The sequence below is a fragment of the Notechis scutatus genome, chromosome 10 (genome assembly GCF_049901735.1).
Source record: "Notechis scutatus isolate UNSWTSFEM ecotype Mainland chromosome 10, rNotScu1.2, whole genome shotgun sequence".
Lineage (NCBI taxonomy): Eukaryota > Metazoa > Chordata > Lepidosauria > Squamata > Elapidae > Notechis > Notechis scutatus.
The window spans coordinates 19164008-19177864 of NC_142018.1; the positions used below are offsets into that span (position 1 = coordinate 19164008).

At 42.2% G+C, this 13857-nt stretch overlaps 1 protein-coding gene across 7 annotated transcripts in view; it reads right to left on the bottom strand.

Annotated features, from left to right (window-relative positions):
- The window catches only part of MTM1 (myotubularin 1), a 30061-nt gene extending 18193 nt beyond the window's left edge, over positions 1–11868 (bottom strand). For 2 of the 7 annotated variants that reach the window (XM_026674819.2, XM_026674817.2), the window contains exons 1-7: positions 11813–11868; positions 7618–7708; positions 7426–7498; positions 5003–5097; positions 2121–2231; positions 1451–1552; positions 587–670 (exon numbers count right to left, since the gene is read on the bottom strand). In XM_026674819.2, the coding sequence (XP_026530604.2) occupies positions 587–670; positions 1451–1552; positions 2121–2231; positions 5003–5097; positions 7426–7498; positions 7618–7683 (531 nt within the window). In that variant the 5' untranslated portion in view covers positions 7684–7708; positions 11813–11868. Of the gene's footprint in view, positions 1–586; positions 671–1450; positions 1553–2120; positions 2232–5002; positions 5098–7425; positions 7499–7617; positions 7709–9086; positions 9170–11757 lie in introns of those variants that run through there. The other 5 variants (XM_087972221.1, XM_087972219.1, XM_026674818.2 and 2 more) reach the window with 4 other exon arrangements.
- Between the last annotated feature and the right edge of the window lie 1989 nt (positions 11869–13857).

The window sequence follows — 13857 nt, forward strand, 5'->3', positions numbered from 1 at the left end:
GGCTTAGCTCAACTATTCTGTACTAAAGCTACTTGGTGGTCTGAAACTGAAACTCCTCTGCTTGTGTTTTGCATTTGGAACAGATTTCTTTTTAGGTGAGGAGGGGGAGTAGAACTCCTTAGCATAAGAGCGTGTTAATAATAATAATATAGGAAATATTAATGCTCTGATGGTCATTTAGAAAAATCCTTTCTTAGTGAGTCCCTAGAAGCCAAGAGGAACATACGTGCCAAATTTCAAGTTTGTAGGCTTTACGGTTCTGGAGATTTTGTGATGATGTGTGAGTGGTATTTCACTTTCATATATATAGATAACACAATACAAGGTTAAAAAAAATGAACAATGTAATACAGAATACCAATATTTTATTTTATAAAAACCTGTTCCATGTGATGTACCTTCCTGGTCATTTATCCATCCCACTTCACTAGCCTGGCTCAATCTTAAAAATAAAACAATTAGCGTGCTTCCCGTTTTCTGTTCATCTGGTTCAATTTGGCCACAGAACAGAAAGAAATAGATATATACAGCAACCTGAAAAGCAAGGGTGGAGGAATGCAAAGGAGAAGAGAAAAAACGAACTTACTTGTCTTCTGTACTCAACCATAGGATTATAAACCAGCCAGCCATTTTCCGCAAACTTCTCTTCATTGAGAAAAGCAAAGAAAGGCTGAGAGGACAAGAAAAATTAGGAAGTGAAACGCCAAAAGAAGAAGAGATTGAAGATGCCAAATTCTTTGCCTGTTTTAGCAAACAAGCTGCTTGGCTTTTGCTCCTCATTACCCCAAAGGGTTAAAACCTTCCCAGTCAAGACCTGCTTTTATTTTATTCAAGAGATTATTTCTCTCTTTAAAGGAGAGAGGCTGAAGGAGTTTGTGAGGATAGAGAATGCCCCAAAACATTGTCAGATGCCAAAACATAAAGCAGGTTACGTCCTTTAAGAAGAGAATTTATTTTTTCCTGGAGTAATAGCCCTGAATTCAACCATTAACTTTGAACTAGTAGGCACCCTAATGAATCTGGGAAAAATACCGTATTCCCATTATCTGTCAAGATGATCTTTGCCATTTCTAAATGTTTTTAGTTGTACACACAATATTAAAGCAGGAAGAAAGTTAAAGTGTGAAACAACCTGTTCCCAAATTTTTAGTTTAATTTACTTTAGTCACTGCACCCCGTACAAGGAAATTAAATACCATCTTCAGTGTACATTATGACTATGAAAATGAACACAAACACACATCTTCACATTCTATGCATTGAATTGAAAACCCCTGATATTGCATTAATATTGCACTATATACAGTAGAATTCAACAGAGCTACTGCCCTGGAATAGAAGCTGTTTTTCAGCCTATTTGTCATGTGTGTGTGTGTGTGTGTGTGTGTGTATTTATCGCAGGCAAAAAAGAAACCCACAACAACTACAAAATAAATTCAGAAGAGCTTACCAAGTTATGCGAGTGTGGAAAAGCGTATTTTGTCAGGAGCTCAAATATATCTCTTCTGCTGTGGCCTTCTTGTTTCAAAGCGAAGCGTAAATTCCTCATATCCTAAAAATTTAAAACAAACCATGCTTTTTAGACGAAACGCCTGCAATCCAGGATTAATGTTAGGTAATTGGTCTAGTGGCGTCGTGAACTGAAAGGTAAGGTTTTAAGTCAGAGGTGGGCAACGTAGCCCGTTTTTTTTTCACGAGATTTCCTTGTCTAACTGCAGACTTTGGTGTGGTGGCCTAGAGGTGGAGTTCTCGCCTCACAGTCAGGGAGTTCGATCCTAGGTAGAGTAGAGGCAGATATGTTTCTCAGGGCACAATGTGAATTTATCTGCTGAACAAAACTCCACACTGGCAACAGGAAGGGCATCCGGCCAGTAAACACTTTGCCCCATTCAGTTGCCCAGACTCCACCCCACAAGGGATTATGAGGTCATTAAAAGGAGATGATTTATTTCTTTTAAGAACTCTGTTCAAATACACCTGTTTACAACTAACACCGGTCCCTCTCTCAGCCCAATTAATCTCACATTGTTGTTGTTGTTGAGAAAATCCTTATTTCCCCCCAATTCTCTTGGACACCTGATCTCATAAAAGAAAATATCAACACGGTTTTGAAGTCTTACCTTACAAGTAATATCTAAGCCGTACGAATTCTCTCCTCGGCTCGAAGCGCCCCCCATTTTCTCAATCCTTGTAATAACCCCCAAAGGCACGTCTAATACCACGGTTGGATCCTGAGCAGACAAAAAAAAAAAAGGCGAAGTCCACATTAAAGCAAAGTTAACAAAGGTTATCAATTTAACGGGATGGATGCTGTCGGATTAAAAAAAAAAAAAAGAACAGCCTTAATGGGCCAACGAGGCAAGAAGCATTAAGTATAAAATAACCATCAACATAAAGCGTTTAATAAATATCTACTAAATTGCTACCCACTGCAACGATAAAAATCCCAGGATATTTCAAGAGGCCTGACCTTTAAAAAAATTAAAATTCTGCCCTGTATATCTCGGCCCACTGCTCTTCTCATCGAAACAGGATATTAAAAAAAGGGAAACGCAAGTATTCCTTGGCTTAGGACTAGTTGGTGGCTGTTTGAAGTTACCACAGATCTTCCCTGGGCTACTTACAACCCCGATTCAAAATTCTGACAACTGACGTGATTTTGGGTGCTCGGAAACGATGCGTGTGATTTACGATTTTGGCTGGACATCGGCACTTCCTGGCTTCTGCCCCCCCTCCAAAAAAACCCCTGGAGAATTGGTTCATTTAACAACTTATGATGTTCACTTAATGAACGTGGTGTTTCCTTTACCATCAAAAAAGCACCTTAAATTTGAGCTAACATTAGCCATTACAGAGCAAGAAGAAAAGGAGGATTATAAGATTTGGGATTTATTTTATCAATGGCTAGAAATGGAAGTATACTTTTAATAGTAATGATATATTATAATTGATTATTTTTGAATAGGTTATACTATGAATACCATTTAGTAAGAAGTGAGATTTGCTTTTAAAGATAGCCTGGAATTGAAATTAAAACTTGAATGACAGTATAATAATGATATGATACGGAATGTCGATTAGAATATAATTCAAATGTAAAGTTAAGAGGAAAGGATTGCAGATATTGTGCAAACTGACATAATGTACAACTGGAAGAAGGTTTTACTTGTTTTGTTTGTTATAAAAATAAAAAAACTTTTTAAAAAATTGGGCAGGGTCATGTGATGACCTGCTTAATGACTGGAACGACTGACCTCAATTATGGTTGTTAAGTCGAGGAATATCTGTAGAGTTTTCAGAATTCAAGAAAAAAAAGAAGAGAGCGGAGGAATGTGGGCCAGGCAATACATTGGAACTATCCCATCTTTTATTTTGGTCGGAGATCTCACAGCCACATATGACTCAGAGCTTCGGAGATAGCATCAGGCTTAAAAGGTTGGTCTCTAGAACCCTTAATCTCTTCTGGAATCCCGATGCACTTGTGGGCAAGTCGAAACGCAGAGCCTAAAGCCCTGGACTGAAAGGAAGAATTTAGCTTAAAAGCATCTCTGAGAGAGTCTTGTTTTCCGTTAGGTTACTATGCTGAACTAGCTTCCTTCCAAGGAAGGAAGAAAACAAGCCATCGGTTCCTACTCCGTTCAGGTCACTGGAGGGGGACAGAGTAACAAAATAATGGAGTCGGAAGGGACCTTGGAGGTCTTCTAGTCCAACCCTCTGCTTAAGCAGGAGACACTATACCATTTCAGACAATTGGCTGTCCAATGTTAAAAGTGATGGAGCACCCGCAACTTGTAGTGGCAAACTGTCATGACCCTGGTGGAGACTGACTCTGAGGGAGAGGAGGAACAGCTGACAGGGGATGGAAGTGTGGCTCCGGAGGTTGTGGAGGAGGCTGGGGAAGGGCAGAGGCCAGCTGGGCAGTCAGAGGAGGACCTAGGCCCATCCCCTCTCCATCCTAGGGCACGCAGGGAGGAGAGGATAAGGGAGAGGGGTTGTCTACTCAGGAGGAGAGGGCCTTGATCCTCTTCATGGGCTGCAGGTGTGACAACTGGATAAGAGTTTGGACCTGCGTACTGGCAAACGCTGGAAACGAAGCGTGTTTTGTTTTGGTCTGAAGTTATCTTGGTTGGCGTCCTTCCAACCAGACTGTGCCTTGTTATCTCTTTGAATTTGGTAAATGCTTCTCCTGTTCCGTTGTGGAAATTTCGTCATTGTAGTTTGGTTTTTTATTTCACCTCTATCTGCTTAAGTTCGGACTGTATTGCTTTTTTTTGAAGACTATTTTTGAGTACGTTTTATCTCCAACCGAGAATTATTGAACAGTGGGGCCAAGTTGGAGGCATTAAAGGACATTTATTTACATTTTGCATTTTGTTGCGTTTGTGTTACACTCTGGGTCACCACACAAGCTGTTCCACTGGTTCATTGTTCCCACTGTCAGGGAATTTCTCCTTAGTTCTAAGTTGCTTCTCTCCTTGGTGAGTTTCCATCCGTTGTTTCTTGTCCTGCTCTCATTTGCTTTGGAGAATAGCTTGACTCCCTCTTCTTTGGGGCAGCCCCTGAGATATTGGAAGACTGCTATCATGTCACCCCCTAGTCCTTCTTTTCATCAAACTAGACCTACCCAATTCCAGCAACTGTTCCTTTATATGTTTTAGCCTCCTGCCCCCTAATCATCTTTCTTTCTCGTCTCTGCACTCTTTGAGTCTCAACATCTTTTTTTTTATATCGTGGCAACCAAAACTGGAGGCAGGGTTCCAAGTGTGGCCTTAACCAGGCATTCTAAAGCGGTATTAACACTTCCCAGGTCCTCGGGTCTGTCCCTCTGTTAATGCAGCCTAGGACTGCATTGTGGAGAAACCTGTAATAATTCAGAATCTGACAAGAGCAGGTGCCAGCTATCTCAGCCAACTGGAAATGCCACTCAGCCGAGGTCAGCCCAGTAGAGAGGTTATCAGAGCAGCTGACGCCAACACACAAACAGACCACAGAGCTTGCTTACCGATTCCATGCTTCTCAAGTAGATCCTGTAGTTTGTGATGTAGACTCTCCCTTTAATAGGACCATTGAAAGGACACATGTAAATGACTTCCTTGTCTGTGGGAGAAAGAGAAACTCCGCATTTAAAATATAGCAAGGTAACCAAGGCCAGAACTCGAGATAAAGAAACGCACAGGGCAAAAGATTAGTGGGGAACCCGGAAGCGATATGAAGTATTATGAATGGAGGACGTTGTGTTGTGCAATGGTGTGTAGCTCAGATAATCTTTTTACAGTTGGAAAAGTAGACATGCAAACATTTTTTAGAAAAATACCATCACATTTTTCATCCTTATTCAAGTATGATAGAATATTCCAAATTGACCTGTCAAATTCTAAAAATTTCCAGATCTCTAGAGTGAGTGAGTGAGTGAGTGAGTGAATGAATGAATGAATGAATGAATGAATGAGCTGGAAGGGACCTTGGAGGTCTTCTAGTCCAGCCCCCTGCTCAAGCAGGAGACCCTATGCTATTCATTAGCAGACAAGGGATGGTTGTAAAATCGTATCTGAATTGCATGGAGAAGACATACACTTACTTATTTCTGCATCCCTGGTCAAACGAATGGGATTTTGATGATAACTTCCTTTTGATTACACAGCAAAGAATCAACAAGGTAATTTCAATTCAATTGTAGAGAATGCGAAGGAGGTGTGTTTGTGTTTTATTTTTATAGTTAGAATGTGCATGGCAACTCTAAAAAGACCATAGAAATATCTTATGAGTTGACTTTACACTGAATCTTGACAGTAGAATTAGAATTAAAATTCTGTTATTGGCCAAGTGTGATTGGACACACAAGGAATTTGTCTTGGTGCAAATGCTCTCAGTGTACATAAAAGAAAAGAAACATTTGTCAAGAGTCATCAGGTCCAACACTTAATGATAGTCAGAGTGCAATAAGCCATCAAATCATTCCAGGAAACAGTCAATATAGATTGTAAGGATCTAAGCAACAAAGTTACAGTCATACAGTCACAAGTGGGAGTGGGTGGGTGATAAGGAGCGATGAGAAGATTAATAGTAATAGTAGTGCAGACTTTGTAAATAGCTGGACAGTGTTGAGGGAATTATTTGTTTAGCAGAGGGATGGCGTTTGGGAAAAAACTGTCCTTGTGTCTAGTACACTGAAGATGGCATTTAATTTCGTTGTATGAGGTGCAATAAACTAAACTAAACTAAACTAGTTTTCAAATGGGCCACTTTCAACCCAGACTGACTCTGCGTATGCTCCAAAAACACAACAAAGGCAGAACAATCTAACTGAATGTTTATTTCTGAGACAGGCCAGAGTGCTATAATATTCAAATATGTTATCTTTAGGCAGCCCACAGCTTTATTCTTTCTGAACAAGTGACTTGGGTTTGGGAGCAACTGATTACAAGTAACCATCAACTTACAACCAGAATTTCCGTTGCTAATCAAGGCAGATGTTAAAGTCAGTTGAGCTGAGTTTTATGACCTTATTGTTGGGGTTGTTAATCATAATGGCCCAGTTGTTAAGCAATGCACAAGGTTGTTAAGTGAATCCTGCTTCTGTCATGCCCTTGTTGGAGTCCGATTCTGAGGGGGAGATTGAGCAGCTGACAGGGAGTGGGAATGTGGCTCCGGTGGCTTTGAAGGAAACTGGGGAAGGGCACAGTCCAGCTGGGCATTCAGGGGAAGACCCAGGCCCATTTCCCTCTTCATCCTAGGGCACGCAGGGAGGAATGGAGAAGGGAGCAACATGGCTTATGGGAGAGGAAAAGGCCCTGATCTCTTTCATTAGTTGCAGCTGGGAGGACAGGATATAAGTGGGGCGTTTGCACAGAGCACCTTGCTGGAAGCAAACCATCTTTGTTGAGGCTTATCTGAGTTTTGGCGTCCTCCCAACTGTGGGTGCTGCATTATCTTGTGGAAGTCTGCAATTTATCGTCCTGGCCTGCCATGTTAATTACTTCAGCGTGGTTTGTGTTGGTTTTTTTTATTTCTAATTATCTTTACTTTGGTTTCGGACTGCATTTCTGCCCTTTGTAGACTTTTTGAAGAGTTTGTTATCCAGCCAAGAATTGGACATTGGGGCCAGGTTGGAGGCATTAAAGGGAATTTATTCTACTTTTGTGACTTTGTTATTTTTGTGTCACACCCCGGGTCATCACAGCTTCCCCCGTGGATGGGGGCTTCTCAGAAGATGGCTGGGAAAGTCACGAATAACGACCGTGTGATCTTATAACGCTGGGTTATAAATACGTTGCTTGACAAGCGCCTAAATTTTGATCAGCTGACCGGAGATGCTGAGACAGTTAAGTGCAAGGGCCAGTCAGCTCATTGCGGTGATAAGAACAGGTGTTCAAGGAATGGTTGAGGTCGAGAATTACCTGTATGCACTAGGGAATCTGCATTTACCTGTGACTCTCGTTTCCCCTGGCAGGCGAGGAATTTCTTCGTTGTGTTCCCAGTTAGTCCCATCTTTCACGGGCTAAGGGGGAGAAATGACAAGGTCAACTTTTTATCCTGTGGATCCTGTAGGCATAAACTGCACACAGCAGTTAATGATTAAACATCTAGCTTAAAAGAAGACCTGGGGAAGGTGCTCACTTTTTTAATGGAGGCTTTTTCCAAGGAGTTCGAGTTGCATCGAGGCGTTGAGGAAGAGGAGGCCATGCTGGAGAACGGCGGGGAAGACCTGCTGAGAGAGAGAGAGAGAGACCAGAGAAGATGAATATTTGATCAGATCAAATATGATGGATGCAGAGCAGCAAGGAGGTGGCATTGGTTTTTGTTGGACTTCAACACACCAGCAATTTTATATAGGGGTTCCCTTAAATGCCACTTTATTTCCTAAACATATTACACATCTTTCTCCTGCTAAAAGTTACTCAGAAAACTAAATGTTTCGTTTGTGCTACACTTAACTGTGTCAAGAAAGATCACAAAATGGGGCAAAACTCGCTTCACAACAGAAATCTTGGACTCCGTTGTGGTTGTTAAGTCGAAGGCTACCTGTTTCCCTAATTTTTAGATGCAAAGCAAAGTCCCCTTCTAAGACTTTGTTTCTGGCTCTGAGGAACAAATGCTGGGTTGGAAGATTTGTCTATAACAGAGCCTATATTAAGCGTATGTGGACAGAGAGATCAGTGATGACTCCAAGTTAATTATAGTAAGGAAGCTAACGGCTGCAGGCCGGCTTGTCTGGAAGTGAGGAGGATACTACAACCGTGTCAAATTAAATAAATGAAGTCGCAAGATGGGTGTTGTTACTGGATGCTTTTTCCAAGACAGATTTTGCAGAAGCTTCTACTTCAGTGGTTACCAAGCAAGGCTCAAGCCCAAGGGCTTTCTTTCCGGAAATTTGCGCATTTATACTGGAAGCGAAATAGCATTGATTAAAGATTGTCCAATAAAAAGGGGAAGGAAAACCTTTGCATGTCCAGAAAATGTTCCCTTTCGAAGAGAAAACTAAGAAGTGTGTGTGTGTGTGTGGTGTGTATTTTCGACTGTGATCCACTATTTAAAACAAAACAGGATTTTTCTACCCATGCAGCCCTAAAAAAAAAAAAAACCAGCACTCAAAATCATTCCCACAGAAGCTGAATGTAAATAACAAATTAGCAAATCCTTTTCTGATTTGGAGAAATGCAGCTAAAAGCTGCCTGAAGGCCCAATGGAAAAAAAAGTTTGAGCCAGCCTTTTTTGCCTCCTCAAAATAGCATTTTAGCAACTCCGAGGGAGTGCTCGTCCCTTCCTGCGGTTTCTCTGCCACTTGTTTAAAACACAGCTATGTTTTTCACCCTGCCTTTTTGTTTTTGTGGATATCAAGTTACCTCCCCCAAGAAACAAGACATTGTGGAGTAAAAACAGAAAAAAAACCTGAAGCTACGATACCAGCCTGCGTACAGTAATTATGTCTTAGTAAACTTTACTATGGAAAGTCTAAGAAATACTACTTGCTTTGGTTTGGCTTGCAGACTTGTGCAGACTACAGTGTAGTTGTAACAACTACTTGAAAAGATGGTCCTGCATGAGGATACACACAAACACACACATAGACACACACAAATACCCACTTGGAATCTAGACAGATATATACACCCTTCATGCTATCCGGCTATCTCCTTGGTTGCAGAATTTCCGAGATAATATCTCAATGCTACAGAAATATAATAGGATGCATTAATTCTCCCGTAGATGCGGCTATGTTAATTTCATCATAAATACACCAGAAAGCCAACACTGTGCGTCATTCTAACACCACGGCATCCGTAAGATCAGGACTTCACTCCCTCCACACAGCTTAATTTCTAGTGCGCTGAATCACTCAGGAACACAATCTCACAACAGTGCTTGCTCCATCGTTTCCCCAAGGGAGCCCAAATGTGCAAAATGATCCAACACACCCACAACTGTGGACTCAAGGCCATTCAAGTTTTATGGTCATCTTCTCCCCTCCTTTTTTCTTTTTTCTTTTTTTGGAAGGGGAAAGCTGCACCAATTCCCAATACATACCTAGTATTCAGGCTTAAAATGTCTTGCCTCCTTCATCTTTAGGGAAGGAGTGAGGAAGGAGAACCCCATGCATATGGATGCAATCAATACCCCCTCCAAGACTAATGAAAATAGGCAAGGAAAAACGACTGTGCAAAATTCAAAATTCTCTTATTGCAGGGAGGCAAAACCAACCAAACCAGAGAGCAGAGAAGAAAGTCTGCCTAATGGGTGGATCCCAACGAGAGTCGGCCGGAGGAGATCCATTCATGTCAAAGAAACGCCGCCTGGATCCAGCCCAATAGCTACAAGTTCACGGTGGCAATTTACCAATTAGATTGCAACAATTTGCCATCTAGAACAAGGCTCTTCAAACTTGGCAAGTTTAAGGCTTGTGGACTTCCAACTCCCAGAATTCCTGAGCTAACATGATGGGAGGAGGAATTCTGGGAGTTGAAGTCCACAAGTCTTAAAGTTGTTTGAAGTTTGAAGACCCCGGCCCTAGAAGTTGTGGTGCTCCAACCCTGGGGGATTTTGAGAAGATATTGGACTACTATTTGTCTAAAATGGTATAGAGGGCAGAGGGGTGGACTAGAAGATCTCCAAGGTCCCTTCCAACTCTCCACTGAGCACCTTTAGAGAAAAAAGGAACATGTGAAGCAGCTCTTCATGCACTATGAGATGGAGAAATGCAGATTAAGGTTGCCCACAAGGGGAGAAGTGAGAGCCAAGGAGAGCTGCAAGGAGGAAGCATAGCCTGCTGGGTGGGTGGGCATTGCATCACAGGGAGCCCAGAAGCCACAGGTGCAAGCGGGAGGGGTGGTCCTGGGTGAGGCAGCCCAGCCTTTTACTGGTCAGGGACCCTCAGGGGAGGAGGATCTGCAAAGCACAAAATGGCTTTATGGTACTTATGGTACGGGACTCTGCCACAGGATTAGCTGTGTTTATGTTTCCATGGTTTTCTCAAGTTTTATTTTTAGTTCTGTTTTCTTGTACCCTGCCCAGACTCACCCTTGGAAGACGGCTGGCTGTGTAAATGGGATAGAAAATAAATGGATCAGATAGATAAGTAAGGGGGAGGAAGGATAGATAGATGATAGGTGGATAGATCGGTGATAGATAATTATATAGATGCAGATAGATATAGATAAGTGATAGATTGGTGATATATGATAGATGATAGATAGATGATATATTGGTGATAGATGATAGCTAGATACTAGGTAATGACATAGACAGATAGATAGATGATAGATGAGATAGATAGATGAGATAGATAGATGATAGACAGATGATAATGAATGATATAGACATAGATAGATGTGATAGATTGGTGATAGATGATAGACAGATGATAGATGACAGATTGGTGATAGATGATAGATACTAGGTGATGATATAAATAGATAGATAGATAGATAGATAGATAGATAGATAGATAGATAGACAGACAGATGATAGATACTAGATAATGATATAGACAGATGACAGACAGATGATAATTATATAGATAGATATAGATAGATAGATAGATAGATAGATAGATAGATAGATAGATAGATAGATAGACAGATGATAGATACTAGATAATGATATAGACAGATGACAGACAGATGATAATTATAGAGATAGATAGATAGATAGATAGATAGATAGATAGATAGATAGAGATAGATAGATATAGATAGATAGATAGATAGATAGATAGATAAATAGACAGACAGACAGATATAGACAGACAGACAGATAGAGGTAGGTAGGGAGAGAGAGATGGATGATGAATGGATATAGATAGTAAAGATGTAGATAGCTAGATAGATATAGATAAGTGATAGACAGATGATAGATGATAGCTGGATAGATACTAGGTAATATAGACAGATTAGATAGATAGATGATAGATAATTATAGAGATAGATATATGCAGATAGATAAGTAGATAGATAGATATTACATATATAGAGAGATAAATATAGTATATTGTTTTTCCAGCACAGGTGCAAAATCATTGTCTCCCCCCATATATAAACGTGTGTGTGTGTGTGTGTGTATATATATATACAATTATAAAACAGTTTGCAAAGCAAAAGACTCCCCTCCCCCGTTTTTTGCGAGCCCCCATTCCTCCCCTCCGCCTTTGGAGAGCCAGCGACCCCCCACCCTGAGAGGCTGCCTTTCTCCTTGCGGGGAGCCGCCGTCGCCTCCTTGGGCCTCCTGGCGAGGACTCCCCACCCCACCCCACCATCCCCTCACCCCCGGCGTCCCCCGCCTCCTCTCCGGGACCCCCGCCGAGGCGCCCCCTCCTCACCCAGCTGCTCCGCCGGCGGCCGCCTCAGCCTCGCCGAAGGGCCCCCGCCTTTCCCCGCTGTCACGTGACGGCGGGCTGGACAGGAAGCCGCCGCACAGCCCAGCCAGCCAACGGGAAAGCCGAGCGTGTGCGCGGGGCACGCCGGGAGATGGAGTCCTCCTCCGCCTCCGCCTCCTCCACTTCCTCCGGCTCGGGGCGCCCTCGCGCGGGGAGCGCCGGGAACTGTAGTTTGGCCTGGCCTGAGAGAGAGAGAGAGAGAGAGAGAGAAGGAGGCCAGACTCAACCGCGGGCTAGTTTTGGCTGGGTGGTGGCCCTCCTCGATCCCCCGAGTCGGTGGATTTGCCTGCAAAAGGGTGCATTGCACCTGCAGAGAACCCCGTTCAGTCCCGGTTTGGGGGCCCCCAGGCCCAGAAGCCCCCCACCACCTTACCTACATACACCTGTGGACACATCCGACTGCAATTCTTGCATTGCAAGCAACCAAAGCTGGATGGTTTTAAATCACAGCTCAGAGTAGGATTCTGTTTATTGGCCAAGTGTGGTTTTTAAATGAATGAATGAATGAATGAAATAGTTGAGAGGCCAGCCAAAACTTAAAAGAAATAGAATGTTCTGGAGGTGTTAAAAGCTAAATGTTTGCAACTTTGCAAAGAAAACATTCAGAAACTGTCTCACTCCATAATTGTCTGCTTTGATTCTGCAACCCAACAGGACAGACACAGACTTCAGAGGATAATTAGGACTGCAGAAAAAAACAATTGCTACCAACCTCTCTCTCACGGAAGACCTGTATCCTGCACAAATAGCTACAGACCCATCACATCCCGGACATAAAACGTTTTAACTCCTCTCAAAACGACGCTATAGAGCCCTGCACACCAGAACAACTAGACACAAGAACAGTTCTTTCTCAAACGCCATCACTCTGCTAAACAAATAATTCCCTCAACACTGTCCAACTATTTACAAAGTCTGCATTACTATTACTGTTAATCATCTCATCACTCCTTATCGCCCATCCCCTCCCACTTGTGACTGTATGACTGTAACTTGTCGCTTGTATCCTTACAATTTATATGGACTGTTTCCTAGTATGATCTGATTGCTTATTTGTACCCTGTGACTATCATTAAGTGTTGTCCCTGATGATTCTTGACTCTTGACGAATGTATCTTTCCTTTTATGTACCCTGAGAGCATTTGCACCAAGACAAATTCCTTGTGTGTCCAATCATACTTGGCCAAAAAAGAATTCTATTCTATTCTATTCTATTCTATTCTATTCTATTCTATTCTATTCAGTCCATGGAAAAAATAATTTTAAAACGACAACAACCCACTTTGCAGGCAACCGTAACCTGGATGTCCCAAAGATCCCTTTTTTTTCAGGAGGCAACTGGATTTCCTTGTTTTTTTTCTTTTGAAGACGTTTCGCTTCTCATCCAACAAGCTTCTTCAGCTCTTGACAGGATAGTGAGGAATGGAAAGATTGATATTGCTGGCAGACAGCTGGAAGTTTGCGTCCTTTTGGAGGGTCGTTGAAGATAAATCTTCAAGTGCTTCAATGACCCTCTAAAATCTATTTATATAAAAGCGAAATGCCCCTCGCGCATCATCACAAAATCTCCAGAACTGTAAAGCTACAAACTTGAAATTTGGCACTTATGTTCCTCTTGGCTTCTAGAGGCTCACTAAGAAAGGATTTTTCAAAAGGACCATCAGAGCATTTAGAGTATTTCCTATATTATGATTATTACCACGCTCTGATGCTAGGGAGTTCTACTCCCCCTCACCACCTGGAAGGAAATCTCTTCCAAATGCAAAACACAAGCAGAGGAGAGGAGGTTCAGCTTCAGTTTCACAGCAGCAACCAGCTTTATCACAGGACAGTTGAGCTAAGCCATGTCCAGGCCCTTTACTGTCTCCTTCTTGCTCACACAGCAAATACTGTTTCAATTTCCAAACAGCCCTCAACTCTCTGACACACTGACAGGATGCTAGCTAGACAAATACCAATGGAGGCTGGTAGGCAGAGGCGCAATTCAC